The following is a 25,177-nucleotide window of genomic DNA, read 5'->3' as shown; positions in this document are numbered from 1 at the left end:
GTCTAAGTGTCTATGTTTTAAAGCTATGAATGTCCTATGGATCCATCACCTCTCTTAAATGAAAAATGTTCTAAAAACAAAAGAACAAGAAGTACAGGGTTTTGAATTCATCCTTGAAACTAGTTTAATTATTTTGATGTGGTGACAATACTTTTTATTTTCTGAATGAATGCTGGAACAGTGCATATGTCTTTTGATATTGTTGTTTATGAATGTTAAATATGTTGGCTCTTGTAAGAATGATGAAAAGGAAAAATGTTATTTGATGATCTGAAAAATCATAAAATTGATTCTTGAAGCAAGAAAAAGCAGTGAATACAAAGCTTGCATAAAAAAAAGAAAGAAAAATGGCAAAAAAAAAAAGAGAGAAAGAAAAAGAAAAAGCAAGCAGAAAAAGCCAATAGCCCTTAAAACCAAAAGGCAAGGGTAATAAAAAGGATCCAAGGCTTTGAGCATCAGTGGATAGGAGGGCCTAAAGGAATAAAATCCTGGCCTAAGCGGCTAAACCAAGCTGTCCCTAACCATGTGCTTGTGGCGTGAAGGTGTCAAGTGAAAACTTGAGACTGAGCGGCTAAAGTTGAGGTCCAAAGCAAAACAAAAGAGTGTGCTTAAAAACCCTGGACACCTCTAATTGGGGACTTTAGCAAAGCTGATTCACAATCTGAAAAGGTTCACCCAGTTATGTGTCTGTGGCATTTATGTATCCGGTAGTAATACTGGAAAACAAAGTGCTTAGGGCCACGGCCAAGACTCATAAAGTAGCTGTGTTCAAGAATCAACATACTGAACTAGGAAAGTTAATAACACTATCTGAATTCTAGGTTCCTATAGATGCCAATCATTCTGAACTTCAAAGGATAAAGTGAGATGCCAAAACTATTCAAGAGGCAAAAAGCTACAAGTCCCGCTCATATGATTGGAGCTAAGTTTCATTGATGTTTGGAATTTATAGTATATTCTCTTCTTTTTATCCTATTTGATTTTCAGTTGCTTGGGGATAAGAAATAATTTAAGTTTGGTGTTGTGATGAGCAGATAATTTATACGCTTTTTGGCATTGTTTTTACATAGTTTTTAGTATGATTTAGTTAGTTTTTAGTATATTTTTATTAGTTTTTAAATAAAATTCACATTTCTAAACTTTATTATGAGTTTGTGTGTTTTTCTATGATTTCAGGTATTTTCTGGTTGAAATTGAGGGACTTGAGCAAAAATCAGATTCAGAAGTTGAAGAAGAACTGCAGATGCTGTTGGATTCTGACCTCCCTGCACTCAAAGTAGATTTTCTGGAGCTACAGGAGTCCAGATGGAGTTAAACGCTAGAAACAGGTTATAAACTGGCGTTTAACTCCAAGAAAGACCTCTCCACATGAAAGCTTCAATGCTCAGCCCAAGCACACACCAAGTGGGCTCCGGAAGTGGATTTCTGCATCATTTACCTATTTCTGTAACCCTAGTAACTAGTTTAGCATAAATAGAACTCTTTACTATTGTACTGGGGGTCCTTTTCCCTTAATTTCGAATTCATATGCCATTTGGGGAGGCTGGCCATTTGGCCATGCCTGGACCTTGTTCTTATGTATTTTCAACGATAGAGTTTCTACACACCATAGATTAAGGTGTGGAGCTCTGCTGTTCCTCATGAATTAATCCAAAGTACTATTGTTTTTCTATTCAACTCAAGACTATTTCTTATCTAAGATATACATTTGTTCTTCAACCTGAGGAAGGTGATGATCCGTGACACTCATCACCATTCTTTCCATGAACGCGTACCTGACAACCACCTCCGTTCTACTTGCAATCGCTTAAGTGCATATCTCCTAGCCTTCTAGTTCATGACGCATGGTTGCCTCGCCTGACAACCGAGCCTCCCATTCCATGAGATCAGAGTCTTCGTGGTATAGGCTAGAATTATTGGCAGCCATTCTTGAGATCCGAAAAGTCTAAACCTTGTCTGTGGTATTTCGAGTAGGATCTGGGAAGGGATGGCTGTGACGAGCTTCAAACTCGCGAGTGCTGGGCGTAGTGACAGACGCAAAAGGATGACTGAATCCTATTCCAGTATGATCGAGAACCGACAGATGAATAGCCGTGCGGTGACAGCGCATTTTGGACCATTTTCATTGAGAGGACGGGATGTAGCCATTGACAACGGTGATGCCCTGCATAAGCTTGCCATGGAAGGGAGTAGGAATGATAGGATGAAGACAGCAGAAAAGCAGAGGTTTAGGAAGAACGAAAGCATGTCTATACGCTTATCTGAAATTCTCACCAATGAATTACATAAGTATCTCTATCCTAGTTTATATTTTAATTATGTTTTAATTATCAATTCTTTATAACCATCTGAATCTGCCTGACTGAGATTTAAAAGGTGACCATAGCTTGCTTCAAGCCGACAATCTCTGTGGGATCGACCCTTACTCACGTAAGGTTTATTACTTGGACGACCCAGTACACTTGCTGGTTAGTTATGCGAAGTTGTGACAAAGTGTATGAATTACGTTCCGAGCACCAAATTTTTGGTGCCATTGTTAAGGATCACAATTTCGTGCACCACTCACGTATCAATGAAAAAAATAAAGCGCGATCGGAAAGTAGAGGTATAAATAGAACATTAAAGAAGAATAAGACAAGGACAAGATATATATAAACCTACATATAATAGCAACTAGTCATGATCTGGAAAGTTTAGGTTGGCTAGGGTTACAGTAATAAAAATCAGTTGACAATAGCATTTTCTATCTCTCCCAAAATATACATTAAGGCCTCTATAGGCAAGTTTCCAAAAGAAAAGTATATATACACACATATAAGCTTTTCAAAATAAGTAAGGAGAGATTCTAAATAAAAGTAAAATAGGAGTCCAATAAACTTCGCCATCTCTCATATGAATCACAGCTCAATGCTGAGCACCAGGACCTGCTGATGAGCGGATAATTTATACGCTTTTTGGCATTGTTTTTAGTATGTTTTTAGTAGGATCTAGTTACTTTTACGGATGTTTTTATTAGTTTTTATGTTAAATTCACATTTCTGGACTTTACTATGAGTTTGTGTATTTTTCTATGATTTCAGGTATTTTCTGGCTGAAATTGAGGGACTTGAGCAAAAATCAGATTCAGAGGTAGAAGAAGGACTGTTGATGCTGTTGGATTCTGACCTCCCTGCACTCAAAGTGGATTTTCTGGAGCTACAGAACTCAAAATGGCGCGTTTCTAATTGCGTTGGAAAGTAGACATCCAGGGCTTTCCAGAAATATATAATAGTCCGTACTTTGGCCGAGTTTTGACGACGCAAAAGGGCGTTGAATGCCTGTTCTACGCTGCAGTCTGGAGTTAAACACCAGAAACACGTCACGAACCAGAGTTGAACGCCAAAAACACGTTACAACTTGGCGTTCAACTCCAAAAGAAGCCTCTGCACGTGTAACATTCAAGCTCAGCCCAAGCACACACCAAGTGGACCCCGGAAGTAGATTTATGCATCAATTACTTACTTCTGTAAACCCTAGTAACTAGTTTAGCATAAATAGGACCTTTTACTATTGTATTAGGCATCTTGGGACGTTTAGTTCTTAGATCACGGGGGCTGGCCATTCGGCCATGCCTGAACCTTTTACTTATGTATTTTTCAACGGTAGAGTTTCTGCACTCTATAGATTAAGGTGTGGAGCTCTGCTGTTCCTCATGATTTAATGCAAAGTACTACTATTTTTCCATTCAATTCAACTTATTCCACTTCTAAGATATCCATTCGTTCCGAAGAACATGATGAATGTGATGATTATGTGACGCTCATTATCATTCTCACTCATGAACGCGTGCCTGACAAACACTTTCGTTCTACATGCAAACAAGCTAGAATGAATATCTCTTAGATATCTAATACAGGGGACCGAGTCCGAGTTATTAGTATCTTTGTGGTATAAGTTAGAACCCATGGATGGCCATTCCTGAGATCCGAAAAGTCTAAACCTTGTCTGTGGTATTCCGAGTAGGATCTGGGAAGGGATGGCTGTGACGAACTTCAAACTCGTGAGTGCTGGGCGTAGTGACAGACGCAAAAGGATAGTAAAACCTATTCCAGTATGATCGAGAACCTCCAGATGATTAGCCATACCGTGACAGAGCATTTGGACCATTTTCACAGAGAGGATGGGATGTAGCCATTGACAACGGTGATGCCCTTACAGAAAGCTTGCCATGGAAAGGAGTAAGACTGATTGGATGAAGACAGCGGGAAAGCAGAGATTCAGAGGAACGAAAGCATCTCTATACGCTTATCTGAAATTCTCACCAATGAATTACATAAGTATTTCTATCTTTACTTTCTGTTTATTTATTATTATTATTCGAAAACTCCATAACCATTTGATATCCGCCTGACTGAGATTTACAAGGTGACCATTGCTTGCTTCATACCAACAATCTCCGTGGGATCGACCCTTACTCACGTAAGGTTTTATTACTTGGACGACCCAGTGCACTTGCTGGTTAGTTGTGCGAAGTTGTGAAGTTATGTTTGGACCATGGTATTGTGCACCAGTTATTGGCGCCATTGCCAGGGAGAGAACGAACAACAAATTTTACAACCTCAAAGTAACAATTTCGCATACCACCTGCATTTGACAAACAAGAGATATATACGGAATGAGAATCTCCGACCCATGGGTTCTCAGTACGGTAAAAATGCCAAATTTATACTGCATAAGCCAACAGGAACTCACTAAGCAATCTTAAACTCCATACCTCATCATATCCATCCTAAATTCTTACTAATCCACAATTAGGCAACTATCATAAGGGATTGGATTCCAAATCTAAGTCAACATTTTCCGTCTTTTCACAACTCTCCAAACAGAATAGAACCAGCCTTCAGTGTCAACCAATGCCAACATGAGGGACTTCTTAGGTGTTCAATCACAAACAAAGCAGAAAAATAATATACAAGTAGAATTCAAGTAAAGCATTTAGCAAGTAGACATTTAATATGAACAAGTAATCAAGCCAAGACAAGAAATGACAAGTCCAAACAATTCAAACAATTCAAATAATGCAAATGATGTATGCCTGTCCTATGGCCGATGATATCATCTGTTGGTTATACAGCTAAACCCGACATGTTCGGAACAAGTGAAATCACTCCACTGCATCTACCTAGACAAGTATAACTGGAAAGCGGAATTACTCCACTGCGGCAAGTGGAATCACTCTACTGCAATTAAATTATTTTCCTAGGCAAGTAGAATCACTCTAATGAGACAAGTAGAATCACTCCACTGCACTTCCCATGCAGGTATATTTCAAATTAGAATTTATTTCATTTTCAATCTCATTAACAACTTCATTGTAAATCTCATTATCAATCTCCCCTTCAATCACATTTTCAATTCATATTCAATAGTAATTAAACTCATTTGTCATCATCCTTCATCATCATAATTAATTACAACACATCATCAGAATCATCCTCATCATATATCGCTTCACATTTTATTCATTTCTTCTCAATTCACCAACTCATCTCTTTAATTCTCATTTCTAACTCCTCTATCCTTAATTACATCGGCTCTAGACTCTTATTGGGGTTTATAAAGGTTTAGAAGGCTCGAGGAATAGTTGAGAAATTAAAAATTCACTTTTTAGAAAAACAGGGGTGGTCAGGTATGCATGCACACTTTTGCATACGCAGGAAGTTTAGGCAGTGAAGCTCGCTCGCATATGCATGACTTACGTCGCGACGCAAGAGCATATTTGTGACAAAGTCACATACACCACCCATGTTCATGTATGCATAGGTGTTAGCAATGACCAATTCCCGCGTACGCATGATAAGTTCCGCGTACGTATGGCATATCAGAATGTGAAAAACCTGATATGCTGTAAAAACTAGTTCTTCAGCCCAAATTTTAAACCTTCATATCTTTTTTCACAAAATTTATTTTTCAAGAATTCTTGAATCGTTGGAAAGATCGATAAATAAATTTTTATAAAAATCTAATTTCATAAAATTTCCAACTCCAAAGACTGAGTTACAACCCGTCGAAGTTGGTCAAAAAATTAGTTTTAACTAAAAATAGAATTTACCAACTTTTTCAAAATTTCACAAGCCAAAACAGTTTTAACTTAACAAAATAACCCCAAACCACTTCACTTTACACATTCACAATCAACCAAACTCAAACCTACTCCATTCACACATTTCAACTCTAATTTCATTAACTTCACACCTCAAATCCTTAATTCCACTAGTTCTAACAATCATGTTCAAATTTCACATACTTAATACTAAATTTTTCATTCAAACTCGTGCATCATCATACCATTCATTCACCAACTTACCATTCTTACCTTTTTTTGGCCTCCGGCCCAAATTCACGGCCTCTGGCCCAACATCCATCAATTCAATGCATCATTCATATATACATATGCATATACAGTTACCATCCAACATCTATTTCCACAACACATCAACTACTCATATTAATTTCAACCAAATACACAATTCAAACTTATTTCTAGGGGTATCTAGCCTAGGATTTCATACTATATTATACGGTATTTAAATAAAACTTAAACCGTACTTCTTGAAAGCCAAAACCAAGATTTTCCCATGTGAATTCCCACCAAGCCTTAACTCCAAGCTTCACCAAGGATCAATTTAATGTCTCTAACACCACTCTACACTATTTTCATATAATTTACACAATACTCAATATACTAGGATTTCATAGAACATCATAAACACAAGAGAAATCCTTCTTACCTTTTGTCCACTAAAATATATGATGAAATCTAGCTAGAGCTCGTTCTAGAGTAACACCTAAACCATGAAAACCACAAGATTTCTCAATACCCAAAGCTCAAATTTGAATTTAACATGTACTACAAAAATGGGATAAAAGAATTCAAAAATTTTACCAATCTATTTAGATAGAATTGTAGAGGATCAGATGGGCTTCGTGTAGCCACAAATGGTGCGGTAATCGGAACACTGGAGAGAAAGTTATGATGGTTTGAATGTTTATGAGCTAAGGTTTCACTCTTCTTCTTCCCTTTCAGCATGGAGCACAAGTGAATGGGATTTGGTTGCTGAATTGGCCTTAGTAACGGCCTATATATGTTAGGTTTGGGCCCAACTTGGGCTCGGTTCACTTATATGGCCCGTTTGACCCAAATTTAGACAAAAACCTTTAAAATTAGCGTTTTAATTTACATTTTAAATATTTTCAACTTCTCAAATTATAAATTCTAATTTCTTAACTTTTCTCACTCATAATTATCTTTCTTAGCTGCAGTATTGGACAGATCTAAATATGATCAAAATATCATCTTTAAATGATCAAAATATGAGTGATAAATTTTTCAACCCTTCTTGCTCATACTTAATTAAATACTTATTTAATTATGATTTGACCAAATTTTACAAATCTCATTATCAATCTCATTAACAATCTCCCCTTTAATCTTATTTAAATTCAAATTCAATAGTAATTAAAGTCATTCATCATCATCATAATTAATTTACCACTCTTTATCACATTCATCCTCATCATGCAACACTTCACACTTTATTTATTTTTCTTCAATTCTTTAACTCAACTCTTTATGTCTCATTTCTAACTCTTCTATCCTTAATTACATCGACTCTAGACCTTATCGGGATTTATAGATGTTTAAAAGGCTTAAGAAATGATTGAGAACTTAAAAATTTACTTTTCAGAAAAATAGGGGTGGTCATGTATGCATGCACATTTTCGCGTATGCATGAGTGTAAATGTTCAAAACTCACGTACACGAGAAATTTGGCCAGAGAGCTCGCTCGCGTACACATGACATGTGTTGCGTACGCAAGAGCGTGAACGTGACAAAGTTTACTCTGACCAACTCTCTGTCCAAAAACACCCAACCGTGCTGCTCAATCCGACACTCAGTAAACTGCGTCATGTCGGCTGATAAAGTTCCCTCTCCTCGTGGAGGTTCTGCTTCAGGAATTGCGAAAACCTCAATTCACAGTAGAGGTTGGCAAACTTTACTGGGTGAGAGGAAGGCATAGATTGATCAGCCTTTTCCTTTGCAGTAAGCTGCCTCTCAGATAGTGCTGTATCTGCTGAGTCAGCAGATGGCTGTGATATCTTCCTCTTACTAGAGGTGGCCTTAGCCTTACCTTTTCCTTTTCCATCAGACATCCTAAAAAAGAAAATTCACAGGATATAGAAAACGGACAAAAAATAGAGAAATTCAAAGCTTATGCATGAAGTGAGTGGATAAGAATGCAATTACTTGGATTAGGAAGAAAGCAAAAGTCAAAATAAAACAAAATTTATATTCCAAGTAATTGAGTATAATGAAAACCAAATTGCTTGTCCGTTAAGAAACAAAATTGGTATTCATTAAAAGAGTAATAGAAGAGTTACTTCAAAAAGGAAAATGAAATAGAAAAGATTAAAGAGTTAGTTAAAAACAAAAGTTAGAAAAAGAAAGTAAAAAAGCTAATAGCATAGCAAATATTGTTCTTAACCAAGATAATATCTAAAAATTTTAAAGGACAAGCAAACTCAAACTCATGTAATAAAATGCAAGTCATTGATGATGAAATGAATAAAACAAAGAAAACACCAAAAGGAAGATACAATTCATCATCAATGTATTTGACCATAAAATCGTAAAATTGGTGTGAAAATATTAAGAATTGGCACTTAATATAACCTAAAATGTATAGAAACAAAAACTTCATTCAAAAGGTTACAAAAGTGAAATTGAACCAATTCTAACAATTGTAATGAACCTCAATGAACAATAACCAAGATTAGGTCAAATAGAGAAGTTAGGAACATAAACTTCAATGGTTGAGGAAAAGAGATTTGAAATTGCACCATGAAGAAGAGAAATTTTGACCTAAACTTGAAAATTCAAAACATAAAAGAGGTTCAAAGGTAATTGGTCAACAAGGGCCTATTTGACACAGAAATCCGTCAAATAGCTCCTTGTTGCCATTAATCAAGCAATGTACGTAAGGGAACCAAAAAAGAAAATGGAAATGCTAATCAAACAATTCATGACTTGAGTTTGGTAACCAAAACAGAACAAAAGTAACAATTTACCAAATTCAGTTCACAAATTGAAATCCAATTAACACACAAATTTTTTTTGAAATTTTGGTAGCATTCCAGCAATAAATTGGACGTTCCCGAATCAAAACAAACAGAACAAGCAATTCATATGAACTCAATAAACTCAAACAAGCATACAGCATAATAAACTCATGAATTTGGCAAGTAACAAGCACAATTAACAACCAGCAATATATAGATTAATCACAAAAACAACATCATTATCATTATCAACTAATCAAAACAGGTAAGAAGATAACCATCCAAACAACATAAGCATCAAGAATTTAAACCTACATCCACTACAAAATCAATTAACTACCTAACCACCTAGAATCAACTAACATGGATTTTCAACTAATCTAACTAACATAAATTAAATAAACTAATCTAACTATTTAAGCTAAACAGAACTAACTAAACAAGATTAATTAACTAACTCTAATAGACTAAACAGAAGAACAGAAGAGAAATAATGGAAACCTAGGAAGTAGGAGTAGGAACAGAAATAGAGTTGGACAGGGAAAGAAAATAGAGCAGTTCCAACCCAAAGACAGCGGCAATGATGAAAACAAGGGTTGAGAGAGGGCTGTGCTCTTGGGGGTTGCGACAATGATGAATGGAGAAGAAGGAAAGTGGGTATAGGAAGAAAGAAGGCAGTGGCTGGACTGAGGGGTCGCCGGTGGCGAAGGCGTGGCCGCGGCGGTGTGTTGGTTGTGGACAGGGCAGGGGTGACGAAAGGAAAAAGAGAGAAGAGGTGAGAATTGGAGAGGAAAGAAAGAAAGAAAGAGAAGATAAGGGCAGGGATGGTGGTCGGCGGTGGTTTGGGCTCGCCCTAGGTGACTGGGTGGTCGTGGTTGATTGAAGGTCAGCAAAGGAGGAAATGGAAGGGAGAAAGACGATGGAGGGAGAAGAAGAGGGATGGAGACGCAATAAGCTAGGGCTCTTCACGTGAGGGCTAATGAATTCAAATCCATGCGTACACGTGGGCGACGCGTGAGCGTGGCAAGGGAAAAATGGCATCGACGCATACGCGTCTAACACGCGTAAGCGTGGCAAGAGAAAAGAGGGAGGGGACGCGTGCGCGTGTGTCACGTGTACGCATCATATGGAGAAATAGAATGCGTACGCGCGCAGCTGAGACGCGGAAGGTGCTCTCTGCCAAGGGCCAATACGTACGCATCATTACGAGCACATACGCGGGAGTGTTTGGAATTGCGGGGTCACGCGACAGGGTGCTCTGTTTTTTTTTTCAAGTTCTTGTACTAAACCAAGCATTCCAAACATCCAAACAGTCACATAAACACTACCAAATCTTTTTTAACATACTAGACTATCAAGTAAACTCATCCAACTAAACTAAACATGAAATTAAACTTATTTACCAATATATACAAAAGAGAAAAATGAAAAGAGTTTACCATGGTGGGGTGTCTCCCACCTAGCACTTTTATTATAAGTCCTTAAGTTGGACATTTGGGAATCTCCTTGTCATGGTGGCTTGTGCTTGTACTCATCCTTGAACTTCCAATAATACTTGGATTTGTAAAGTGCTCCAAGATTTTAATTCAATTGCACCAAGCTTTGATGGAGTTCTTCACAAGCCATGAGCTCCCAAAGTTGATATTCATGTTGTAATCCAGAATTCCATATCTTATTTTCACACCCGTCTTCAAGTTGATCATGAAAATTTCAATTGGATGGCAAGTGATCCAAATTCTCAAGTAAACACCAAAGCATCTTCCTAGATCCTACCAATTGAGTTCTATACCGCCCCTTGCACTTAGACATTGAGGCTTCAACATTAATGAGTCTAACATTATTTTGCCAACCACCATATAACTCTCTCTTATTCTTCAATCCACAAATATTCCTAAGTTGACCATCCATCTCAAGCAAATCATATTCAAGTGGAATGAGAAAGCTAAAGGATATGAATTTTATCCATTTGGATGGTGTAAAGGATGATGGTGACTTAGAAAGAGAAGCTCCCAATGTCCTTATGGTTTCCACTTCCTTGTGCTCTTCTTGGATTACTTCCACCTCTTGATAAGCCTTTCCACTTTCCTCCCCTTTCTTGACAACTTCTTCCACTTCTTCATTGCTCAAAATGTGTCTTGGAGGTTATGCACATTCCTCCTCAACTTTGCTTTCATGCCCAACGAAAGAAGATTCAACAAGATCATCGAGGTGATTAGTTAGTGTGGACAAGAACTCATCGATGATCGAATCCATTTCTTGATCACCCTTTCCTAATTCTTCAACCGCTCCTTCCGCCTCAGTTATCTCAATTTTCTTTTCTTGTTGCAATTCTTGCTTCAAATTCTCTTCTTCACCTTGAAGCTCTAAGTTCACTTCCTCACTACGCTCTTGGGTTGATCCTCCACATTCGTCAATGGGAGTCATTTGATCGCAAGAGCGTAGGTGGGAGGCTATGCGGTTAACGGCTTCCATCATGGTACCATGGTTTCCAACCTCTTTAGCTCCTTTTGATCCTTTTCTTCTTGCTTTTGAAGACAAAAATAGAGATCTTTTTGTTCTTGCATTAGGGGTTTGAGCAATTCGTCCAATGAGGGTGGTGGTGGAAAAGAGGATTCATTGTTTGGAGCAAAGGTGTCATAGTTGGAAGGTGGTTCATTTTGGTGAGAGTGTAGCTGGTGTATATGGGATTAGTGGTTCTTGTGAGTAGTGGTGTTGATGTTGGATTGGTGGTGGCTCTAAATATGGTTCATATGGTTGTTGGTATGGTGGGTATAGGTTAAAATCATATGGAGGTAAATGGTGGTATGGGACTTGTGAGTAAGGTTGTTGGGGGCTATATTGAGGAGGGGGGTTATAGGTATATGGTGGTTGTAGTTGACAACCACAATGAGGGTCATCACATCTATTAGGTTGGTATGCATTAGGAGTTGGATTGTACCCATAAGAAGTCGGAGGAGGTTGTTGCCAAGAGGAGTGGCTATATGATTGAGGCTCTTCCCAACTTTGATTTCCAAATTTTTATGCAAACCCCACTACAAGAAAAACACCCATTCAAGTACACTTGAAAAGTGTAGCCAAAAGTGAAAAAAAATGATGCCTTAAGCTATGGCTACGCTTTTTGGGCTACGGCTACGCTTTTTGGGGTGATTCCTATTCGGCCGTTGCCTATTCTCAAAGGCTACGCTTTTCTGCACCAAGGGCTACGCTTTTGACGTTTGGGAATAGGCTACGCTTTTCAAGTGATGTTGTCCAGGACCAAAGGCTACGCTTTTCAGCTTTCATTTTTCCAGAATAGGCTACGCTTTTCAACGCTACTGCATCACTTGTAAAGCGTAGCCACATTGTATACCATAGCTACTTTTTATAAGCGTAGCCTTAGGTCCCTCTTTTTTTTTTATACTATAGCTACTGTATATAAGTGTAGCCTTAGGTCTTATATATATATATATATATATATATATATATATATATATATATATATATATATAATAATTATTAATACAACATAATAGTTAATATGATTACATGTATAATAATTCTGCATTTTTATTTAAATGAGTTGAATATTACAAAATAAAAATAAATACATAATTATACTAAATAATTTCTTTATATAATAAAAATTATGTCTAACCAAAATATATCTATAATATTGATCCAAAAGTACTAGAATGAAGTTAACTGTAAAAATTCATACATCTCAAATATACTCTTCACTATTATTTAAGCAACAGAAAATTCATACATCTCAAATATACTCTTCACTACTTTAGGACAGCGGTGCTAGAGTTAAGCAACAGAAAATTTAAGAACATTAAAGAATTAATGAACAACCTATAACCAGAGCCACAGCATGGCATGCACAACCTGGTAGAGTGTATAGACACCAACAAAGTTAAGAGACAATGAAACTTACATCATCAGAGAGCTTCATGTTTTTAGTGTGTATATGAAGAACTTCAAGTCGGCCAACTTCATCAAGAACACCAATATCAATTTCCCTATCAAATCTACCGAACCTTCTCAATGTTGGGTCAATGCTGTTTGGGCGATTGGTAGCTCCAATAACGATAACATGAGCATGAGATTTCAATCCATCCATAAGAGTCAAAAGTTGTGAAACAATCCTCCTTTCAACTTCACCATGTGTCTTCTCCCTCTTGGGTGCAATAGAATCAATTTCATCAATGAAGATGATGGATGGTGCATTCTTTTCAGCCTCTTCAAATGCTTTCCTCAGATTGCTTTCACTCTCTCCTGCCAGTTTGGACATAATCTCCGGTCCATTTATACAAAAGAAGAAAGCTCCCGTTTCATTAGCAACAGCTCTTGCTATCAGTGTCTTCCCAGAACCAGGGGGTCCATAAAGTAGAATACCTTTGGGTGGTTTCACACCAATCGACTTAAAGAGTTGTGGATGCCTCAAGGGAAGCTCTACCAACTCACGAATTTGTGCCATTTGTTTCCTGACTCCACCCACATCATCATATCCAACTTTATCCAGCCTCTCTTCATCCTCTCTTTTCAAAGGCTCCCCCTCACAGAAGATTTCAGTATCTGGAGCAACCACACAGTACTCCCCAGGATCAGTTTCAATGACCTTAAACTCCACACTTCTCATCCCTCCACGGACAAGAAATAGATCTCCTTTTCTGACAGGACGATAAGCTTCCAAGAAGTAAGCTGCAAAATTTACATTAAAAAGTCATAATATTTTACAAGCACCAAAATAATCATATTCCACATGTAATATCAATGTCGTCCAAGAAACTGAAGATTGTAGATTCTATATATACTACTAAGTCAGTTTGGCATGCATTCAAATCGATTCAATTCAATCAAATATCAAGAAAGGTGACAATCAATCATACGAAGCTTGACAAGCCAAGACTACTGTCTCTCCAAATAATAATAATAATAATAATAATAATAATAATAATAATAATAATAATAATAATAATAATAATAATAATAGCTTGCTATAATTATAACACAAGCAATGTGAATGTGAAAAACACACGTCATGTATAGCCTATTCAACATAAGAAGTTGTAACTTGTAAGGACTTTGAAGAGAGGTAAGAAATTTTGCAAAACACCCTGACAATCAGTAACGAAGTCTTATAACATTAATAGAAATACTCAAATTAAAGTACTCATCACTAAGAGCAAGCTCATAAAGCAAGTCAAATTAAGTAGCTATCCCTAAACCCGCAACTTAAGAGAAGCTCAAGGTAGAAACTCACGTTTCAAGAAAGCATCAAACAGATTGCCAGTGACACCTTCAATGGTATCATCAATAGGCAGAATGTGCACACGTTTCCCATACTTCACATCAGGGCACTGGTGCACGGACACAACATCTCCAAGACGAACCCGCAAATTCCACCTCACAACTTTGTTCATCCTGATCTTGGGCTCTTCACAGGTGTCATCAACAAGAGCTATGCAAACAGTATCCCTCATTTTCTTGCCCTGCAAACATATACAAATCAAAAACCCCATCTGACTTAGAAGTTGCAATACAAAGAACAAATATAAGAGATAAATTAATTAAAACTTTAAGACATTTTGATAGTTGTACTCCAAACTCGAAATGCTTTCATTAGATACAAATAAATAACATTTTAAATTTAATCCAACTCTATTTGCAACCATGTCAATCAATCATGATCTTCTTCTTAGTATACATGGCCTAGTACTCCACAGTATAAAATTCAAAATCTCACGACACCATCCATTAAGAAAGAACAAAACAAAAACAACACCCCAGTAAGAGACTCTAAAAAAGAGTACTTTTTTGTGGGGAATCGAATAAATCAATTAAGAGCTAAGACACAGCAAGAGGAAGGTAAGTAAGAAGATAGAGGAGGGTAAGAAAGTGACCTTGATGAGGATAGTGTCACCACGGAAGAGCTGGAGCAGTGAGAAGTTATAAGCTAACTTCACAATAGACAACAAAGGTTAATTTTAAATATGGAGCAGATGCTGATGGTGCTGGGTGAGCAGTGAGAAGCAGTCAAAAGATGATGGCAATAGAAAAATCACGCAGTATAGAAATCATAGTAACAACCTAAATAAAAAATCATAGTTAAAAAAATATGGAAAAAGAAAAATAACAAGAACATGAATCAACTAATAGAATCAACCAACAGAATAGAATCACAGTAATAACAAGTTAACTACAATAATTAAAAAAGAAAACTCAAGTAATAACAACATAAATTAGAGATGGATAGCACTCAAGATATAAGCAGAAGACAGCAAATCAGAAATCTATGGGAATTTGCAGGCTGTGTTTATAGAAATGGATAGCACTCAAGATATAAGCATAAACCTTCTAACCTTGTCCCAATTGAAACTATTTGTGCTGACCTAACTTAGAATTTTAGGAACATGAAGCACAAATCAAAACACATGGAATTAGTTAACAGATAGAGTGAAGAGGAGGTACCTGTCACAAATTTGAACCTATTCCATCATGGATGCCATTCTTTGCTGATCAGCTTCTAGAAGTAATTCAAAACTAGCTAACATGCTCTTATCCATGATTCAACCAGGGATTTTGGAGAAGAAACTCAAACCTAAGGAACGAACTTGAAACCAGTTAACTAATAATAATATAGGATGAAACTAAAGACCAAAAAGAAATAGAAAGCAAACAAAACTTAACTAAAGATGAAGCAGAATTTTGTGCAGAAGATGAAGCTAAAAACCTACTAGTTCTTCTGAGAATTTGTGCAGCTTCCTCTGAATTCATGTTTCCTCTGATTAAATTAACAATGGAATCATCAATTTGGAATCAAAAGTGATCAGAAGCACTAATAAAAATTAAATAAGCAAGAGTGACCAGAAGCACTAATAATATGCCTTAAAATAAAAAATAATATGCATAATAAACTAAATTCACAAATGAAACCAGCAAGAGTGATCAGAAGCACTAATGAAGCAGAAATAATAGAGTTGTTGTACAACAACAAAAAATATTCACTAACCCTTCGGCAAGCTTTAACTATATCTGACTCTGGGAATTGAGCACCACCTCGAATGTCCTATCACCATAAATAAAAGCAAATAACTCAGCCTAACTAAATGGAAGTAGAAAGAGGGAATTTGGATGCACAAAGTATACCTTGCTATAGTACCACTTCAGCAACATTTCCTTTGCCACTCCGCACATGCCACAAAAATAGAGTAAATTTGACATGACCTGCATATGTTACCAAAATCATAAGAAAGAAGTAACATTTACTTTTACAAGACAACATAGTGTTTTAGGGATAGAAAAATAACCTTGTTGTACAACCACTCAGTCCAAGATGGTTCTTTGCATAGAGGTGAAACAAGTATCAAACCAAGTACACGTTGTCTATACTTCATCTATTGTAAACAGTAAACACATAAAAACATTAGAAAAATTGAACGATCCATCATTGAAACTCTAATGTAATTTAAAAAGGGGAGAGGCTGCATAGCACCAACATAATAACTTACAGCAAATAAGGTAAGAATGTAAGCCCCGGTAGCTAGTCCTATGCACATTACTGCACTAAGACTGCAGACAAAAAGAATGTTGGGGTCAGATTGCCTTCTCAAAACGAACAACTGCCAATATTCAAAGCCTAATGGAAATTAGTGTAAACTAATTTTCTTTATGTCATTAAATGTAAACTAATATTTTAAGCTTGAACTTACTCACCCAAAAAAGTTGAGAACCTCGGCTATTTGATCTGCTAGGTCGTCAACAGAAAGAATTGGATAATCTGGAACAATCTCAGGAGCTCCCAACTGCAACAACTCTTGAACAAAGTACAAGATGATAAGAAAGCAAGAACTTAAAATATTATCAATAAAGGAATTTATAACAGTGAGGAGATATATACATCAAGTAACAATAATCAAAACCCCTAATCAGAAGTTCCAATCATCAAAATCCCTAATCAAAACAATAATTATTTACCTGACCTTGAGCAGAGGTCAAAAATAGTGCAATTGTTATTATACCTTGCAAAGATAGTGCATCAGTGTCATCTTATTGTTAGAAGCACAAGTGTCAGTAAGCTTTAAAAGACTATCCAACTTGAATCCAATTGCGAATCCTGCATAAATTAAAAAATAAATAGTAATCCATAAACTGTTAGGACCAGTCTTCACTGTTTCAAATAAAGTCAACACACTACACACACACATTAATATAAAACTATAAGCTTCACACAGTAAGACAGCCAATATAAGTCCAAAGTATCTGGCACATGAGTTATAATATTTATCTATTCTATAGTATGGAAACCCTTAACCTAAAACAAAGAAACCAAATTACACATGTCAATCTCAGAATAGCACTAAAATTCGAAGCAACTGTGCTTCATTACAATATCATATGAATTAATATACAACAGATACCAAAACATCACCTTCCACTTTTACTTGACAACTAAATATTTTCTATTCTGGTAATATTTTTATAAATTTGATTATACAAAGTGAACACCAACCTGTCAATATCAGTATAACACTAAAGCTTCTTCTGCCTCACTTCAGCATCCTGCATATACATATACGTATGAAATCACAAATAAAATTTAAAATAAGCAATAAATAGGAAAAAAAGGGTATTCAAGTTGAAGAATTTAGAGGGGAGCAGGTGCGTACAGAAACCGGGTTACAAACAAAACTAAAAATTAGCATCCAAAACACCTTAAGTACTTTCAGGCCCCCACCTTTCTTAAAAAGCTTTCGAAGAAACAACTTGACAAGAAATATGTTGACAAGCAGGCTGTAATATACAATACTAATTGATTTTTCCTGTTAACACAAGTGATCTAATAAAAAAACAGACTTAGTTCCAAAAGTTTTAAAAATATCAAGTCATTGTAAAATGTCAAAAAGGATGTTGAAAGGCTTACCCCAAGAAGTATTCTCATATCTAATGTCATAGCCGAAACAGTCCCACCCTGCAAGTAGCAAAGTGCAATAGAACTCATTCGAATTTCAGGTGAAATTACATGAGAAAGCTACCAGGATATTTTCACCTTCCAAATAAGTTGCTAATCCACTAACAAGTAACAACCTTCTTTTTTGCATATTGCCCCAAACAAATTTGAAATTCTTTTCTATCACAAAAATAATTTCAGTAAATACCCTATTCAGTTGACCACTTTCTGTGATCTAATGACAGCCAGCCAGTCCAAACCTATGTGATCTAAAATAATAATGACATTGATATGCTAAACCTAGAAATCAAGGAGGCAGTGAGCGCCATGAAATTGCATTGCCTTTTAAAACAATTAATTCGAAAAGCTAAAAGAAGCTAGTAAAGTGATGCAAATATCAGTCGACAGATAAGATAGTAATATAACCAGAACAGGGTCTCAACTTCTATACTCTGCTAATTAAATAATAAAAATCGTTGGGCATAGCAAAAAAACAAGCCATGCCAAGGTATCTGGCACACTAATGCAGAAGCGAAGCTTACTCCCTATATCTATGTAGTTCATCTCCGAATTTACCTGTCAGCATTTGGCATCCTATGCCTCTATCGTCTTCTAGACCTCCCTAACAGTAGCATGTGGATTTCTCGTCCAGAGACAGCAGTAGAAGCTTGCGACTCTCCTTAAACATGCTGGGTTGCAGAAAAAAATTTGTTTCTTCCTTAACACAGCACCTAGTGATTAAAGCAATAAATTTAGCCATATACTCAACCATTCAAAAAAATGCTCATTATCAGATTGCACAAGCAGCAGCAGATTCAAAGGAGAAAGGAACCAGAATGCGCAGAGGTAAGAAGAACGAGTAGACGCGGATGAAAATAAATAAATAGTATGCATTTTCATCAACAATACATGGCTTGTTCATCAATTCACATTTCACAATTGCATACAAACCAGATTATTATACCAAACCCCCAAATTAAAAATCCTAAAATTGGAACTCTAAACCACCCAAATTTCAGAAACAAACGAAAATCTGTAGAATACCTTCTCGACGATGTGAGCGCAGAGAGGACGAGCTGAGCGTAGAGATGACGATGGTGAGGGCGTAGCTGATGATCAATGCAGGAGGGCGCAGGTGACGGTGAGTGGCGAAGTCATGAGTGGTGCGGAGATCAGTGTAGGAGGGTTCATGACGGTGGTATGGGCGGCGCGCGACGATCAGAGTAGGAGGGTTCACGATGGTGTAAGCTTCACGATCTTCACGACGGTGTGGCGCTGAGTGGTGAGTGGGGACTGGGGTGCGATGATCTTCGCGACAGTGAGGCTTCACGCTCTTCGCACGGTGCAGGAGGCAGGGTTTCCTTCTCGCGGTGCAGGAGTGCAGGAGGGTTTTCTTCTCTACTGGGAGGGTGACTTCAATTCTGAGCTTTGGAGGGAATGAAAATTTTCACCAAGTGTTAGCTTACAGTGTGTGCTTTACACCGGGAAAAAGTTAAGAGGAGGGGAAAAAATTTACTAAGTGTCTAATTTTTTGCTCTAAACACATTAGGCATCACTTTTAAAATGCACCCAAAACTTAATAAAAAGGCTACTCTCTAAAAGCGTCTCCTTTGATACGAAAAGTGAATCTATAGATATCAACCTACGGCTACGCTTTATAAGTGATTTCTAAAATACCTAAGGCTACACTTTTTAAATGATGCCATAATTGTGTATCCTTTTCTCATATAAAAAGGCAACACGGAGAAAAGCGTAGCCTATTCATAGAATAGGCTACGCTTTTCAAATGTAGCTTAAAAAAAGTGTGGCTGAATGGGTATTTTTCTTGTAGTGCCCTCATTAAAGTTTCTATTTCCTACAACATAGTTTGAACCAAACTCATAGCCAAAAGGGTGAGAATTCATAGTAACAAGAGAAGATAAAAATAAAAGCTAGTAAAAAACAAAGAAAAAATTCCTAAAAATAGCAAGAACTAACAAAGAAACAAAAAGCAAATATATTCACAATATTCACATATGAACAATAATCAATAACAAGCACACATTGCAACTCCCTGGCAACGACACCAAAAACTTGATGTGAGGTAATCGTCGATTCAGAATTTATCAATGAAAATCGCGTTGCAAGTATAGTTCCAAACCGACAAACAACCCCTCGATCAAAGTTTAATTTGTTTGTCACAAGTGCAAACAAATAAAAATACCGAGAGTATTAGATCTCGGGTCGTCTCTCAAATGAATTGCAATGAGGTATGTGTACTATTGGTTATGAGGTTCAAGGGGCAGTTTGCAAATAAGAAGACAATAATCTAAATTACAAGAAAGTAAACCAAGCAACTAAAGATAACAAATAATAAAGAAGCATTCATGTCAAGGATTGAGAAACAAGGTTTTCTATCCAAGTCATCAATTATAAGTCACTAGTTATCAAGATCTAATCCTATTTTGTTATCTCCAACATTGGGAGAAAGTCAAATAAGCCTAGTTAATCTCAATCCATAAGTCCTAATCAACTCAATAATTGAATTAGCAAAAGATTAGTGTCAATGAAAACAATATTAACTAACAACTCTAGATCACCAACATAAGTTGGGTATTAATGACTCAAGAGCACCTAATTTCTCTTTCCAAGCCAATAATGCACAAAATCTACTCTAAACCTAAGTCAAGCATTTTATCAAATACTTGGTGTGCAATAAAAGAAAAAACATATTAAATTGCAAGAATATAAATTCTAAGGATATCAAATGCAAGAGAATAATAACAGTCACTCAAATAAACATCAATAACATCAAAACATCAAATTGTATTAAATAAAATTAAAAGTAACAAGAGTTCAAGAACATGAAAAATGGCAAAATAAAGAGAATAACAAGAGAAACTAAGAGAATCAAAGTGCTAGAACAATAAAGAGCAAGGAAAACTAGATCAAAATAAGAATCAAAATCTAAACCTAAGAGGAAATTAAACTAAGAACCCTAATTTTTAGAGAAAAGAGCGAGCTTCTCACTCTAGAACTAATCTAAGGCATGTTCCTATACTATACTAATTGCTACCCCCTTGTTTCCTCTTGAATTCTACGTAAAATAGCTTCATAAATGAGTTGGATTGGGTTTTGGAGGCCCAGAATTCACCCCCAACGTGCTCTTTTAATGAGGTCACGTGACAAGTGTCACGCGTACACGTCGCTTGACAAACTCTGGTCACGCGTATACGTGGGTCACGCGTACGCTTCGCATGGCAAATTTCCAAAACTTCATTTCTTCATGAATTCTACACTTTGCATGCTTTTTCTTCACTTCTTCAATCCAATATTTGCCTTGTAAACCTTGAATCACTCAACAAATATATTAAGGCATCGAATGGAATTAAAGTGAATTAAATTTAGCAATTTTAAGGCCTAAAAAGCATGTTTTTAATCATTAAGCATAATTTAGGGAGAATTACAAAACCATACTATTTTATTGAATAAATCTGAGAAAAGTTAATAAAATCCATTAAATTCATCACAAGATAAACCATAAAATTAGGGTTTATCACTCTTCACCACCAACTCCTCTCACCTCCCTTCTTAAATTTAAAGAGCCACAAGATTTTCATCCTTTCTTATATCATACACAAACCAGTGAGGGAAAAGAGAGAGAGAGAAAACCAGCGACGGACAAAGGAGGAGAAGGAGAGAGCAAGAATAGATTTCTTCATCATCTCCATCGCACCATCACTGAGGAAAAGAGGAGGAAGACCATGGAAGGTGTTGACCGAAGCTAGGGAGGGAGCTCCATCCTCTTCCCTATCTGATTTCTTTATAGCTTCACTATTGGGTAAGATCCAGTAACCTCTGTTCTTTCTTTTTTTTTCCAATCCAAAAATTCAACTTTATTGTGCTCTATTTCTTGTTAGAGTGACCAAATTCCCCAAAAATAGCCACCTACAAAAGCAAGAACTCTTCTCTTACTCATGTATGGTTTGGCCAAATGGCCTTGGAGATGTGAGAAATTTTGATTTTTGTTATGTTAGGGTTTCTAATTCAACGAAGAAGCAGAAATATAATTTTGAACTTCAAAAGAGGTAAGGGATAGGATATTATGTTTGCTGCTGTATGTACTTGTGATGAGTGATGGTTTATTATGTGTTTGATTGATGACGAGTGCATATTGAATTTCTGTTATGATAAAATGCAGAAAAGTGAATGTTTAATTATGTAAGTGCATTTGTAAAAAGGTGAATTAATGAGTCTGAACTCTTGGAGCTGTGCTAATCATTCTAGCAACTTTGGTTAGCCAAAAAAAATATAGAATTATGCTTTTAGAGTAATTTTAGGCTTAAATATAAGATTTGGTATGTGAGGTTGTTGGAATTACATTGTGCAAAATTTCTGCAATTTTTGCATAATTGGCAGTAGAATGAACGAATTTTTGGGAGTAGTCCAGACCAAAATTTTGTATGAAATTATTTTTTTATGAAACTTTAATGTGTTTTAAATGTATCATAAAAATTTCAAAATTAATTGATGAGTTGATTGGGAGAAATGAATTTTTGAAGATTGATGGTTTTTGTAGAAAATTTTATCCTCTTACTGCAGAAGCACCAACTTCCAACCCACTTAACTTTTAATTCTGATAAAGGATTAAGTTGAAACTAGAGGCAATTTTAAATTTTGTATGTCTATAATCTCCAGTTTAAATTTCAAATCAATACCACATTTAGGAAATTAAATATGCTGCATGGAAGGTGGCTAACTCCTTGAATTCTGAAAACCGTTTTCAAAAAAATAGGGCAACGTTCCTGATTGAATAACTTTTTCATACGGTATGATATTGATCCAAAATTTATTTTATTTGAAAGATAAACAAGTATTATTTGATCACCAATTTTGAAAGGCAATGGGTAAAAATTGAATTTTTAATGAATTTATCAAGTTTACTTCTCCCTGCTGTTTTTCTGCAATGATAGCAGAATTTTGAAAGATTTGTACAAGTTTTAATTATTGTCAGATTGCTCCAGAACCAAGTTTTATTTTCTAAACTAGTGATTCTACAATAACTAAGGGAATTAAAGAGAGTCTAATGACCAATTAAGGATGTCTACATGATAAATTGTTAAGGAAGGTTTGAAAGTGTTAAGATTAAAGAAACCCGTAAGGGTGACACTAGTACCATTTTAAGGAAGGTTATGCCCAATTTTCTTTTTGTAAGAATACATGAACTTAGTTAAATGAAAGAGTGTAGACTATGTCCAAAATAATTAAAGTTAAAAGGTGATGCGGAGGTATGCTTAGTAACATGGTGATGCGGAGGTATACTTAGTAATATGGTGATGCGAATATTTATAAGGTGATGCGGAGGTATGATGAAAAGAAAAAAAAATGAGAAACCATGAATGGATAATGACTCATGAGAACTGTTTGTTTGAATGGGCCTTTATGCCGAATTGTTAATGTGGAAGTGCCTGCCTAACGGATAGCCTAAGGTTGCTAATGCGGGAATGTTCGCCTAATTGATAGCACTGTTTCTTATCGTGATGCCAAGATATCTTAACTGACATGGGTTCGCCCAAGATGATAATTATGCCTGACTGACACGGTAAAAAGACCATATTCAGAGTTCGCCCCAAGTAACGTCGGGTTGCAAGTAGACAACCGACATATGAGCTCATGGCCTGCACTAGGAACATGCATGCATCATAAATTCTTTGCGCATTTGATTGTGATTGTTTACTGTTCATTCTTTCTGCTACATGCTATCTGCTTCTTGTTAATTTTCTATTCTCTGATTCTTGTTTATGTTTTAAAGTTGTATAATTACAATTTCTTCAAAACTTGGATTAAGATAATAAAACTAGAAACAATAGCCATAGAGAATAGCATAAGGAGTGACACTAACCCCAACGGAAGATGCCAAGATAGAATTGTCAGAGCTCCAATACAAAAGTAGCCGAGAGACTTAGTAAGTGAGTTATTATGATAGAACCAGAATTCTAGGTTTCACGAGAGAGATGTATTTTGACGGTGTCGCCTTACTGGGAATCATATAGGTTCTCCCCCCTTCCTTTTCTTTTTCCCCCAAATGGAGGATCTTGACTTGTCTACCACCATTGGAGTTCTATTCAGAGAGGTACCAGAGGAGCTTGTATTTTCAGACCCTACAGGAGATTTTCGAGACTAGTCCTGGGACGATGTCTGCCGACTTGTGCCCCGATGGTGGAAAAGAATGTAGGAAAGATGGTATTTGTTCTGTAAACATTGCTTCCCCTCACCTTTGCAGCATTTTGTGAGGGATAGAACTTGGTATTTATTTCTTTTAGTCTGGGTACCAACTTAGGAGTTTTCTATATGAACTAGGTATCTGAGAAGTTGTCAGTTATATATATATATATATATATAAGTATGTCAAGTTTGTGTGAACTAACTTGAGATGTATATATGGATGAGAATTTTCTGTAATCTTGTTGCTAATTTAATTTTGCTATTAGTTTGGTATTTATTTGATATTATATTATATATCTCTGATGATATTTTTGGTTGTTGTTAACGGGCTAGTTAAGAAAAGCATATGATAAAAATAAGCTAACATATGCAATTCCATTAGTATGAAAGACTCATATATAGTAAATATTACCGAGTCTAGAGTTTTATAGGACTAATGGGAAGTAACACTTGACGACTAGCAGTGATTCGGACCTGCAGGAAATCGGGTCGTTACACAGTCCTTCTTGCTCATTTTTAATTAATTATTTATTTAATTATGCTTTGACTGGATTTTACATCCTACCCACCTAATTTAAAATTTTGTCCTCAAAATTTAGTTACCTATGAATAATTGTGGGTAGTCCTTCCTCATATCAGTTTCCAACTCCCAAGTATGCTCCTTAATTTTGACTCGACTCCAAGCCACCTTAACCAATTGAACTTTATTTTCACAGAGCTTCTTAACGCTCATATCATCAATACGAACTGGAGTAACTTGAAAAGTCAGATTCTCCTTCAACTGAACTGACTCGGGCTCCAATACATGAGTTGTGTTCAGAGTATATTTCCAAAATTGCAAAACGTGAAACACATCATGCAAGTTTGAAAGATTTGGTGGCAAAGCCACTTGATATGCCATGGAACCGATCTTTTTCAAGATATCAAATGGGCCTATGTATC

At 36.2% G+C, this 25,177-nt stretch overlaps 2 protein-coding genes across 2 annotated transcripts; both read right to left on the bottom strand.

Moving 5' to 3' along the window:
- Positions 1-7,947: 7,947 nt before the first annotated feature.
- LOC107616584 (cell division cycle protein 48 homolog) lies at positions 7,948-15,647 on the bottom strand. The gene is made up of 6 exons (XM_088498981.1): positions 15,588-15,647; positions 14,985-15,041; positions 14,345-14,573; positions 13,016-13,782; positions 12,941-12,966; positions 7,948-8,194 (listed from the first exon to the last, which is right to left on the bottom strand). Exons 1-6 carry the CDS (start codon positions 15,645-15,647, stop codon positions 7,948-7,950), a joined length of 1,386 nt encoding a protein of 461 aa, XP_088355107.1.
- Positions 15,648-15,817: 170 nt separating this feature from the next.
- Positions 15,818-18,624, bottom strand: LOC107620622 (protein NDL1-like). Its single transcript, XM_088498980.1, has 13 exons — positions 18,608-18,624; positions 18,169-18,211; positions 18,005-18,052; positions 17,805-17,903; positions 17,635-17,643; positions 17,389-17,395; positions 17,103-17,197; positions 16,798-16,934; positions 16,593-16,653; positions 16,392-16,478; positions 16,231-16,308; positions 16,094-16,150; positions 15,818-15,865 (listed from the first exon to the last, which is right to left on the bottom strand). The coding sequence occupies exons 1-13, from the start codon at positions 18,622-18,624 to the stop codon at positions 15,818-15,820; spliced, it is 786 nt and encodes a 261-aa protein (XP_088355106.1).
- Positions 18,625-25,177: the final 6,553 nt, after the last annotated feature.

The sequence above is a fragment of the Arachis ipaensis genome, chromosome B9 (genome assembly GCF_059453495.1).
Source record: "Arachis ipaensis isolate K30076 ecotype BB chromosome B9, ASM5945349v1, whole genome shotgun sequence".
Classification (NCBI taxonomy): Eukaryota; Viridiplantae; Streptophyta; class Magnoliopsida; order Fabales; family Fabaceae; genus Arachis; species Arachis ipaensis.
The sequence above is the reverse complement of the archived record's forward strand: the minus strand, read 5'-3'. Positions and strand labels throughout refer to the sequence as shown.